The 12,004-nt window shown below is 43.7% G+C and overlaps 1 protein-coding gene across 5 annotated transcripts; it reads left to right on the top strand.

Annotated features, from left to right (window-relative positions):
* Nucleotides 1-1,970: 1,970 nt before the first annotated feature.
* On the top strand, nt 1,971-8,107 carry LOC113017423 (H-2 class II histocompatibility antigen, E-S beta chain-like). 5 transcript variants are annotated; one of them, XM_080299591.1, is made up of 7 exons: nt 1,971-2,073; nt 2,547-2,819; nt 4,299-4,512; nt 7,231-7,298; nt 7,377-7,482; nt 7,522-7,566; nt 7,748-8,107. In XM_080299591.1, the coding sequence occupies exons 1-6, from the start codon at nt 2,019-2,021 to the stop codon at nt 7,541-7,543; spliced, it is 738 nt and encodes a 245-aa protein (XP_080155717.1). In that variant the 5' UTR covers nt 1,971-2,018; the 3' UTR covers nt 7,544-7,566; nt 7,748-8,107. The 5 variants fall into 5 exon arrangements, with proteins under 5 accessions (XP_080155717.1, XP_080155716.1, XP_080155714.1 ...); XM_080299590.1 differs by lacking the exon at nt 7,522-7,566 and having other exon boundaries at nt 7,389-7,502; XM_080299588.1 differs by lacking the exon at nt 7,522-7,566 and having other exon boundaries at nt 7,389-7,502; nt 7,708-8,107.
* Nucleotides 8,108-12,004: the final 3,897 nt, after the last annotated feature.

The raw sequence follows: 12,004 nt of genomic DNA, 5'->3' as shown, positions 1-12,004 counted from the left end.
GAGTCGAAATCTTAATGATGTTTTATCGCTGACTTGATGCACTAAAGTTGCTTTACCGTCTGCAAATGGTTTGGTTGTACCACAGTCTCCAACCACTGTTTTCCCAAGTGTTACTGTAGCACAAAGGAGCCTGGTGGTGCTACTTTGGGAGGAAGTTGGGCTTTGTAAATGAAAATTTATTGAAAAAATGTTTTTAACCGTGTAGGCATGTTAGCTTTCACACTTACACATGGATTAGTGGACTTGTCGGTGCATAGGCAGGAATTTGGGATGTTGAACTTCCAGTCCCAGTAGCTCTCCAGTCCGCAACACTCCAACTGACATGGAATCAGAGAAGAAAATAAAGAGACAACAGCAAAACAACCATCTCCTAATCCCTTCTATAAACAGTTAAGTCTGACCAAACAGCATCTGATCTGTGCTGCTGAAAACTGTATCAGTCATGCCAGGACAGTGTGGTGGTATTTTTGGAAAAATATGTCCGTCACAAACAAGAAATTTATGAGTGTTATCTTTCTTTTGTTGAAATCAAGAATACTGCATTTCTTCTCTGTTCTCACTAGAGTTCTCTATAAAACATTAAAACAGCTATTTTAAGTTGCTAATATTATAAAAAGAGCATGTGCCTAGCATCCAGTTAAGTTGTGTATCAGCATTGTTTAGTTACGCCATTAGCCTTACATATTGTATGTGAGCTCTGTTTTTAGTTAGTTTTGTTTGATCACCTCTGAAACTACTTGGAACTGCAATTCTACAAGATTATACTTAGAAAAACTGGCACGGGCTATCCATTATCGTTGCTCACAAACATCTCTATGACCTCATCGGCTATTATTTCCTTGTGCTGTGTGTACACTACTGGCTGCAAGTAATTTTCAGTATAAGCTGGCAATATGAAGCCTCAAATTGATGCTGCAAAATTTTGTTATCTGAAAAACCTTAAATTCGTTTACTCATTAATGGGTGGTGAAGCTAGATGAATAGCACACACACACACACACGCACATCTTCACTCACAACTTCACAACACAAGGTTACCTACTTCTGTCTGTATAAAGAAGAAAAAAAAAAGAAATGAATCCAACATGTTTCTAACGCTGCTGTAACATGTTTTAATATCTGACATTTCAATGACTGAAGCAGCATTTACACTGACTCTGACAATCACGTTGAGATGAACTCTTTTCCTCGTCAACAGTCTGATCACTGACACATCTATGAGCTGAAACGTGCTGTTAGACTCTGACTGAATGTCTCCATTGAATATGATTTAGTCTGCGTGAATATCTAAACAGAAAATGTGAATTACAAACATTTAAAGTTCATCTGAACCTTTGCTCTGAATGTAGCAGTGAAATGTGATTCAGCTGCTCTGGAGCCTGAAACTGAAAAATAAATCTATACTACATAATACATCACACTGCACATTAACTAAGAAACAGATTTCATGTTTGGGACGCATTTTCAGTCCAGTATCCATGAGATCTGTGCCGTCCACACAGAGGAACATCAGAGCTCCACAGAAATGTTTCTCAATAAGAGTGCTTCTGTCCTTTTAAGTTGAAAGAGACAGGAAGTATAAACAGTGTGATGCAGTAAATTCAATTGATCAAAAGTACTGAGAAAGAGAGGATTACTTATTATTAATGAAGAAGAAGAGGACAGGTGTGTAAATATGACCCCTGTTAATATGAGAGGTTATCATTATTATTACAGCAGTGCATTAGTGGTTGATTTAATGTGTTGGCAGGTAATTAGATTCATGAGCTCTGACTGAATACAAATGAAAACAGGAGATTTTGAGTAAAGAGGAAATGTGCTGATGATGTCACAGAGTGCTGCTCTCTGCTTTTAAAGCTTTAAAGCAGCACACTCTTCATACAGGATGATGAAGAGTGTGAGCTGGTGTCACACAGTTCTTCTTGGTAACAGATGATGCTGTGGTCATGTGACCTCTCCTCTGTTTTTAGAGCAGCTCTCAGTCAGACTGAGTCAGTTTGTCAGGAGAACTCAGGAACATGGCATCATCCTTCCTCTGCCTCAGCCTCCTCTTCATCAGCTTCAGCACAGCAGGTACTATCAATACACTGATTAATACATTAATCAATACACTGCAGAGATACACTGATCTGTAATCAGTATAGTGATCAATAAATGCATCAGTGATCAGAATCAGAAAGGGTTTTATTGCCAAATGTTGAGCAGATTAACAACAGTAGGAATTTGCTGTGGTGCTTAGTCGCCTCTGTCAGTGCGCCCCAGGGTGGCTGTGGCTACAATGTAGCTGCCATCACCAGTGTGTGGATGGGTAGATGTTGTGTAAAGCGCTTTGGGGTCCTTAGGGACCAGTAAAGCACTTTACAAATACAGGCCTTTTACCATTTACTTAGTGCAAAACATTCTGTCAGACAACGCTTAAATAAAGATAAAAATAAGAATTAAAAGTGCTAAGTAGATAGATGTATACATGATCAACATAAGTTATTTGTACATCTGTACTCAGCAGGTGTGATCAGCTCACAGTCTGATGTTGTGTTTGTCCTCAGATGGATTCAAAATGTTTGTGGTGTCTCGCTGTGACTTTAACTCCACTGAGCTGAAGGACATCGAGTACATGAGATCTTACTATTACAACAAGATCGAGGTCGTCAGGTTTGACAGCGATGTGGGGAAGTTTGTTGGATTCACTGACTTTGGAGTGAAGCAGGCAAAGCACTTTAACAGTCAACCAGGACGGCTGGCTACATTGAGAGCTGAGAAGGAGAGGTACTGCCATAACAACATTGGTGTCTGGTACAGCAACCCTCTGTCTAAATCAGGTGAGTGTGCTGGTCTGTGTGACATCATCAGGTGTTGACCTCACTCTGAATCACTCATGATGGACTCACAGCTGCAGGTCAGACTCTGGTGATCAATAACTGTAATAAATCACTGATCACAGCCCTGACTGTGACTCCACAGAGCTAACCTCAGTCTGTGGCGCTCCCTGCTGGTGAAACAGGCAAACTGCAGCTGTTCTTTAAGCTGAATTATTGCTCATATCTATTTTTAAATATTTCCACATAAATATTTCTAACAGCATGAAGCAGCCTGACAGGTTGATAAAACACTTTCCTTCTAATTCATTTATTTTAATTCAGACAAAATTGAGAAACACTGATGTTTGTTTGAAGGCCGTCTGCTGTTTATTTATTGATTCTGACTTTCAGAGCTTGTGTAGCAGCTTCACACCTGCACACATTATAGCTCAGATCTATGAGTCAGTGTAACAGTGGAGTTATTCAATATACTGAAACAATTGTAAAGTTCCCATTACAACCCAGAGGAAACACACACAGATATACCGTGTCTTATTAAATATTTCACTATTTTGGCACTTAATGTTCATATTTATTTCAGCCTTTTGTGTGCAGCGGTTTGTGACTGTTTGTCTGTGAAAAGGACTCAATGAATAAACTTGACTTACTTGAATGAAATCAGCTCCCAGCAGCAGCTCAGAGGAGCATGAGGAGAACCAGCTCAGACCTCCTGTGGAGGGGAAGCTGTCTGAGAGTGGAAACTGATTCTGCATCTTCTGCTTTTGGGCTATAGATGGCTAGATTTACGAGTGCACATAAATGCACCACGAGTGTTGACCAGGCTGTTTACAGGAGTGACTTCGTCTCTGTGCAGTGAGCAGGAGAGCAGAGCATTTTCCTCCATCAGCCAGCAGCTGTGTTGTGACCCATCTGTGTGTGACTTGTGGATCAATACGATCAAATACACCGACAGAGCGCCCCCTACTGGCTCTGGATGCTACAGTCTGACCAGACTCCCTCCCCCCGACTCTATAATTTCTGTTCAGGAATCAAACAGCTGGATGAGCAAAAATTCAAACTGGGACCAGCTGTGGATTCAGTCCTTTAGTTTCATGTTGATATTAAACTGAGTGAAAGCAGGCTGGCTTCATCTATGTGTGGATGAGTTAAGGTGTTAGTTTATCATCAAGTCTCCATGTGTCAGATTTTACTTTCAAACCACAGCAGCTGATCTGCAGGAGGAACAGTTCACTGATGGTTCACACTGGTTTCACTGGTTCAAGTCTGGTAGATTTCCAGCACATACAGCTCTGCATGTCTTACTTTATAATAATAATGTTTACAGCCTGATGATGTTTCTCCTCACAGCTGATTCATCATCTGATGTCAGACTGGTTATATGTGACTCTACTGTTGACAGTATCTTTATTAATACTCATGTATACAATCATCCCTGATGATATGACGTTAACAATAACAGAAACTCATAATATCCTCTAGTTAAGCCGTATGTCAAACTTCACTCCACAACACCTGCTTACAGTCAGCATCCTGCCATGTTGGTCTGCAGCGTCTATGACTTCTATCCCAGTAAGATCAAAGTGAGCTGGCTGAGAGATGGACAGGAAGTCACCTCTGATGTCACTTCCACTGAGGAGATGGCAGATGGTGATTGGTACTACCAGACCCACTCACACCTGGAGTACACACCCAGGTGAGTACTCCAGTATACTCCGGATTACCACACAAAGATCACTACTCTCCTCAGTGACAACAATACCTATGAAGCCTTAAAGCGAGACCACACAAGCAGCTACAAAAGAAAGTTATAGCTTTCCTTCAAGACCTTGAAAAGGACAAAATCATTGACCGCCTCACATATCACCGCCTTTACCCAGGCGATGCCATACCCTGCATAAACTGCATAGCATAAACTCAGCCACTTATAACATTGCTAAACACCTTGCATCCTTGCTCCTCTCGTGGGGAACACCCCACACCACATCAAGAACTCCACCGACTTCACCGACAAGGTCCAGAAACTTCCCCTGGATCCAGATGAAACCATGGTGTCCTTTGATGTAGTCTCTCTCTTCACTTGCATACCCACCACGGAGGCCGTGGAGACGGTCAGAAAACGACTACAAGAAGACAGCTCCTTGGAAGACAGGATCAACTTCACACCCGATCAGATCTGCACACTGTTAGACCTCTGCCTCACCACAACATACTTCAAATACAACGAAGGCTTTTACAGACAAAAACATGGCTGTGCCATGGGCTCCCCCGTGTCACCTATTGTAGCCAACCTTTACATGGAGGAAGTGGAAAGGAAGGCTCTTGGCTCTTTCAAAGGAAGAGTACCCAGCCACTGGTACAGATATGTGGACGACACCTGGGTCAAAATCAAGACACAAGAAGTGGAATCCTTCACTGCGCACATTAACGCTGTGGATAAAAACATCAAGTTCACCAGGGAAGACACAAAGGACGACTGTTTGCCTTTCCTGGACTGCGCTGTGCACATTGAAGAGAACGGCAACCTCAACATCGAAGTTTACCGGAAGCCCACACACACGGACCAGTACCTCCTCTTTGACTCCCATCACCCTCTGGAACACAAACTTGGAGTAATCAGGACCCTACACCACCGGGCAGAACATGTTCCCTCTAAGCCTGAAGGGAAAAAGAAGGAACACACACATGTAAAGGAAGCACTCAAAACGTGCGGCTATCCTAAATGGGCGTTTTTAAAGTCAGCAAAGAGACACAGAAAAGAAGACCAGACACCAGCGAGGGAGGATAAGAAGGACAGACGCATGTCTGTGAAGGTTCTCAGTCATCCAGGTCATCGTAGTCTATGGAGCTTGCAAAGAAAAGCGTCTGGACTTCTTTAAGTTGCTTGAAGACATTTCACCTCTCATCCGAGAAGCTTCTTCAGTTCTAAGGTCAAATGGTGGAGAGTCCCAGATATAAACCTAGTGGGAGTTTCCCCCCACAGAGGGACAAAAGGACCCCCTGATGATCCTCTATCTAATGAAATGAGCCGAGGTGTGAAAACGGGTGTGGGTCCCAAGCAGTCAGGGTTTTGGGTGAGCTCATTGTGAAACCTGGCCCCACCCTATCATGTGGTTTCCTGAGGTCAGAGGGCCCAGGATGTGAGTGGGCGTTAAGGCGTCTGGGAAGGGATCTCAAAACTGGATTATAGATGGCAGACAGTTGGTGTCGTAAACCCCCGCCTCTGTTCAAAGATGGTCGCTCACAGTGGACATAGATGCTTCTTTCAGTTTTCTTTCGTGGTGATCGTGGCTCAAAGAGTTGGCAGTTCATCTTGTAACTGGAAGGTTGCCGGTTCGAGCCCCGGCTCGGACACTCTCGGTCGTTGTGTTCTTGGGCAAGACACTTCACTTGCCGCCTACTGGTGATGGCCAGAGGGGTCGATGGCACGATATGGCAGCCTCGCTTCTGTCAGTCTGCCCCAGGGCAGCTGTGGCTACAACTGTAGCTGCCTCCACCAGTGTGTGAATGCGAGAGTGAATAAATAGTGGCATTGTAAAGTGCTTTAAGGGCCCTGAAAAGCGCTGTATAAATGCAATCAATTATTATGATTTTCAAACCCTCAAACAGAAACTGGTTCACCCGAAAGATAAAACGCCAAAACACAGACTTAACAACGTGGTGTATGCTGTACAGTGCAGCGAGGAATGCCCAGACCTCTACATTGGAGAGACCAAACAGCCACTTCACAAGCGCATGGCACAACATAGAAGAGCCACCTCCACAGGACAAGACTCAGCAGTCCATCTGCATCTTAAGGATAAAGGTCACTCTTTCGAGGATGCCAATGTTCACATTTTGGACAGAGAGGACAGATGGTTTGAAAGAGGAGTGAAAGAAGGATCTATGTCCACTGTGAGCGACCATCTTTGAACAGAGGCGGAGCTTATGACACCAACTCTCTGCCATCTATAATCCAGTTTTGAGATCCCTTCCCAGACGCCTTAACGCCCACTCACATCCTGGGCCACCTGATCTCAGGAAATCACATGATAGGGTGGGGCCAGGTTTCACAATGAGCTCACCCAAAACTCTGGCTGATTGTGACCCACACCCGTTTTCACACCTCGGCTCATCTGATTAGGTAGAGGATCATCAGGGGGTCCTTTTCCCTCTATGGGGGGAAACTCCCACTGGGTTTAAATCTGGGACTCTCCACCATTTGACCTTAGAACTGAAGAAGCTTCTCGGATGAGAGGTGAAACGTCTTCAAGCAACTTAAACAAGTCCAGACGCTTTTCTTGCCAAGCTACGTAGAATGAGGTCCAGGAGCGCCATTTCTGATGATGGAAACCTGAACAATTTTTAATATGAGGTCTGCAAGTTTAAATGTTAAAAGTTTAAGATCTGAGAGTCACTGATGTTTGTGTTGAAGGTCTGGGGAGAAGATCTCCTGTAAGGTGGAGCACGCCAGCCTGGAGAAACCTCTGATCACTGACTGGGGTAAATACCTGTCTGTATCTACACACCTGTACACACCTGTACATACCTACCTGTCTGACTCTCACCTGTGTGACTCAGATCCCTCCTCAGAATCGTCCATGCCTGAGTCAGAGAGGAACAAGCTCACCATCGGAGCCTCAGGACTGATCCTGGGTCTGATCTTATCTCTGGCTGGATTCATCTACTACAGGAGGAAGGCCCGAGGTCAGAGCAGGACTCTCACTCACAGACCAGTTCATACCTGAAACCAGTTTAGAACCAGACAACTGTTAGTTACATTAATGTTTCAAACACAGGTTTTTACTGTTTTTTGGAGGACTCTCAGATCTGGTTCAGGCCCTGAAACATGAAACTTTACTGAATCATTGCCATTGATCTGTTAAAACCAGTGTCCATGGTTTGTTTTCAGAGTGTGTTGGTGACTGTGTCCTCATCTCTTCTTCTTTCAGGTCTTGTTCTGGTTCCCACTAACTGAGTCTGGGTCCTGGTTCTGTCTGATGTTATAAAATCTGCTGTTTCCTGTGTTCAGCAGACTGATGATGATGATCTCTGTCTGGACTCTAAACCGATCCAGGACCATCTCAGTGTTGTTAGTGGTTGTTGTGGTTTTACTGGGAAGCTTTTGGACCATGTTTAACATGGACTCTTGTGTTTGATGCTTTATGTGCACGTCTGCTGTTTAATCCATGTAATGTAATCCCTGTAATCCATGTGTCTGAATGATTTGGGTGTTTCTGCTGTTCTGATTACCATAGATGACAGATTTTTACTGGAGGTCATTGTTGCAAAATAAATGACTCAAACTTTGAGCTGTGTGTTTGTTTACCTGCATCCTGTTAATGTCAACCTGAGGATTGAATTATTGTCACAGAAACCAGTCTGTAGACCAGTTTTAACCAGTTTAAGTAAATAAATAAATTATCCATCCATCCATCCATCCATTCGCTTCTGCTTTTCAGGGTCGCAGTGAGGCGCTGGAGCCTATCCCAGCTGTCATAGGGCGAGAGGCAGGGACACAGGGACAGACAACCATTTGCACTCACATTCACTCGCACATTCACAGCTAGTGACAATTTGGATTATCCAATTAACCTATCCCCACAAGCTGCATGTCTTTAGACGGTGGGAGGAAGCCGGAGTACCCGGAGGGAACCCACAAACACGGGGAGAACATGCAAACTCCACACAGAAAGACCCCGGCCTGATGTTGGTATTGAACTCAGGACCTTCTTGTTGTGCGGCAACAGTGCTAACCACTGTGCCACCGATAAAAATAAATTAATTAATTAACTAATAAATAAAATTTTAATTATATAGCACCTTTCTAGATAGAATCACAAAGTGCTGCACATAAGATAACAAGTCATAAAAATAAAAAAGAGAATGATTTTTACCTAATAAGTAAATTTGTGACCCACCACACAATTAGATTTATACTGAATATAAAAAATAACTCATAATCAGTTGATAACAAATTGGTCAAAGTTAATCACGTAAACATATATTTAAAATTTATATTCTGTACCTTTAAAGAAGCCAACAAAGTCCTTTCATGATTCATTTTAACATTGCTGCAGTTTTAATGTTCAGATAATGATGTCAGGGCAAAATGATGAAGTCCAGATTTCTGGGTGGATATGATATCAATGAAACCAGGCGTGAACATTTGATTAAGAGGCCGGGGTTTATCCAACAACACTGACTGTATCACAGGATTAAAGCATAAATCACAGGATATCAGTTTGTATACAACAACGAATGTCAGCTGACATATTCACACAGTGACTTTGTTCAAACAACTGAAACAAAACGATTAACACTGAAGTGTTTAAAACTGTTAGGATGCCTGAGTCGTTGACCCGGAGTTTTGAGTTTATTACATTATGTATCGTTTTATCGATACATAATGTAATACGATAAATATCGTTTTATTTATCGTATCGACCTCCTTCGCCTGCATCGCCACCGCTGCCCTCTGCGAGGCCTGCCTCCAGACCGACTTCGCCTGCATCGCCGCCATTGCTTTTCACAGGGTCGGCCTCCTGAACTGCCCGGGTTTGGACTTTTGTGCTGTCAACCTCCAGGCCGGCCCCCTGAACTTTTTTCGGAACAGTTTTACTGGCCGCCTGTACCTTTTGTGACCCTTTTTTGTTTGGTCGGTTTTCTTTGAGTTGTTTTCTGGGCTCCTGTGTTTGCCGTTTTGGTTTCTGGCTCTTTGTGTTTCGTTTGTTTCAAAACTGGCCTGTCTCCGGGCCTGTGGGCTGAAAACCTGTGCCAGAGTTCTGACAGACAGGCCAATGATTTTAGAGCACACTGATGCAGTGTGCTGCAGTCTGTTCCTGTATGAAGGCTGAGGGAGTGGAACCAGCAGGTGATGGAGAAGGTCATGATGCTTTCCTCCTGAGAATCTCCTCTGTGTTGGCAGAGAATTTCAGCAGGTTGAGAGATTTAAGAAACAAATTAAAACGTACAGCTCTGCTATCAATCTCAACATAAATAAGGACAGGAGAGTAAACAGCAGTGACGTTTGTAGGGTTACTGAAGTTGGGCTGCCTGGTATATAATTATGTGCTGTGTGATCGCTAACGAACTGAGGACTTACAGTTTTTGCCCACTGCTTGAACACATTTTGCAAAACCCCGCACGCTGTGCCAAAACTGTACACACAAGTACACATGACACAACACTGGGAAATATACCATTCACATCTGTGCCAAATTGAAACTCTACTCCCAAAACCTAAACTCTGCTGTCAAAATCTAACATTCCTTTGTCAAAATGTAACTCTGTTGACAGAATGACACATACTTGCATCATATGCAAACACTCACAGATCAGGGGGAACACACTAGTCTTCTGTACATAAAACACTGCAGTCCTTGATTTCCATTGTTTATTCAGAAGGCACATTTACAGGAGACACATTTCCAAACAACCAAAAACGCAAATAGACCTACTCAATATTGTACATTGCAGTACCATGAATTCAGATAAAGCAAAAAAAACAACAACAACACAATAATACTGCAATAGAAAAAACACTATACTGTAAACACAAAAAACCATGACAATTGTGCATAAGTGGGCTCATGGATCCCGCCGTCTGTTGGGGTCTAGCCACAGGACCTCATCAACATCGCAAGCAATGTCCTCTCCCGCTAGGCACCGGGGAAAATATCCTCTTGCATGTCAAAACCATCCATGGATTGCTGTCACCTGAATGTCGCCGCAGGCCTGTTCCATTGCCTGCAGAAGAGGCATGCGGGCATGTGGTTGGCGGTCATATACTCGCCATCTCCAAGCCGAAAAAAATTCCTCTATAGGGTTTAAAAATGGTGAGTAAGGGGGCAAGTATACCACTCCAAATTGATTGTGGTTGGAGAACCAGGCCTGGACCAGAGCAGCCCGATGGAAACTGACATGATCCCATATCACCACAAACCTGGGCTGATCTGGTCTGTTCTGTACAAATATATCATGGAGAGCATCTAGAAATGTGAGTATGTGTTGGCTATTGTATGGACCTAGTATTGCATGATGGTGCAGAAGCCCTCGAAGGCATATGGCGGCACATAATGTGATGTTTCCCCCGCGCTGCCCTGGGACGTGCACAATTGCCCTTTGTCCAATTACATTACGACCCCGTCGTCTTGTTTTGCTCAGGTCGAATCCAGCTTCATCAATGAAAATGTATTCATGAGGCTGTGCAGCTCCATCCATGGCCAAGATTCTCTGGAAAAAGGGGAACATATCACTGTACTACAGTGCTACACATACAGCACCCTCACCCCATCACACAGGTACCTGTGTAGCTCTCAGAATAGATCCATGTGGTACTGATATGGTACATATTCAGCTGCTACTGGACTTCACCAATACTCTATTGTAAATGTAAGGGACAGTTACACGTACCCGTACATATTCAGCTCGAAGTCCTTTGACCCCGTCACTGGTCCTCTCAAATGGGACTCTGTAGAACTGCTTCATGGTGATGCTGTGTTTACCCAAGATGCGTCTGATGGTGGTGATGCTCACATGGTCTATGTTGCTGAACACTCGCCTGTCTGCAAGTATTTCCCGTCGTAGCTGGTGGAGACGGATGGCATTGTCTGCATGCCTCTTCGGCCTCCTCCTCCTCTTCCTCCTCCTCTACCTCTTCCTCTTCCTCTTGCTCTCCCTCCATCCATGCTTGCAAAGTTCTTGGAATGGCTACGCTGAGGGCTTTTTGTAGTTGGCTACTTGGTGTTCGGTTTTGCAAGTAAGTGCCTTCAGGTGTGTATTTGAGTGGTTGCAATTACCCGATGTGTTTTGTATTTTGGATACATGTGTTTTCCGAATGGCACCCTGACATTTCATTTTGTGAGCGAAGTGTCTTATGTATGAAATAGAGTGTAGCATGCAGGACCATGTGTGTTGCATAAAGGAGTAGGTGTGTTGCATAATTGGAACTGGGGTGCAAAGCAGCGCTTTTGTTTAAGGTAGGGGTACATGTGTTTGAGGTATGGTGACAAAAGCTTCAAGTTGTGTTACTTTAGTCTAGGCATGGGTTCATGGTGTTCAAGCAACGGGCAAAAACTGTAATAAAAGTTAACATGAGGGTTCCTGATGGTCAGGGACAAATGCAATCACATGGCAGGATGCTGTAAACGGACCAAACTTCAGTCAGGAGAACAACTGAGATAATCCATCCACAATACGAGGTTAGT

Source organism: Astatotilapia calliptera, chromosome 3, assembly GCF_964374335.1.
Source record: "Astatotilapia calliptera chromosome 3, fAstCal68.1, whole genome shotgun sequence".
Classification (NCBI taxonomy): domain Eukaryota; kingdom Metazoa; phylum Chordata; class Actinopteri; order Cichliformes; family Cichlidae; genus Astatotilapia; species Astatotilapia calliptera.
The sequence above is the reverse complement of the archived record's forward strand: the minus strand, read 5'-3'. Positions and strand labels throughout refer to the sequence as shown.

Bases quoted from the DNA above. Each gene is read 5' to 3' on its own strand.
- LOC113017423 (XM_026160563.2), top strand. From the start codon at position 2,019: ATGGCATCATCCTTCCTCTGCCTCAGCCTCCTCTTCATCAGCTTCAGC. The intron at 4,513-7,230 runs GTGAGTACTCCA...TTTGTGTTGAAG, and splicing joins CACCTGGAGTACACACCCAG to GTCTGGGGAGAAGATCTCCT. The intron at 7,503-7,707 runs GTCAGAGCAGGA...GTTTGTTTTCAG, and splicing joins CTACAGGAGGAAGGCCCGAG to AGTGTGTTGGTGACTGTGTC.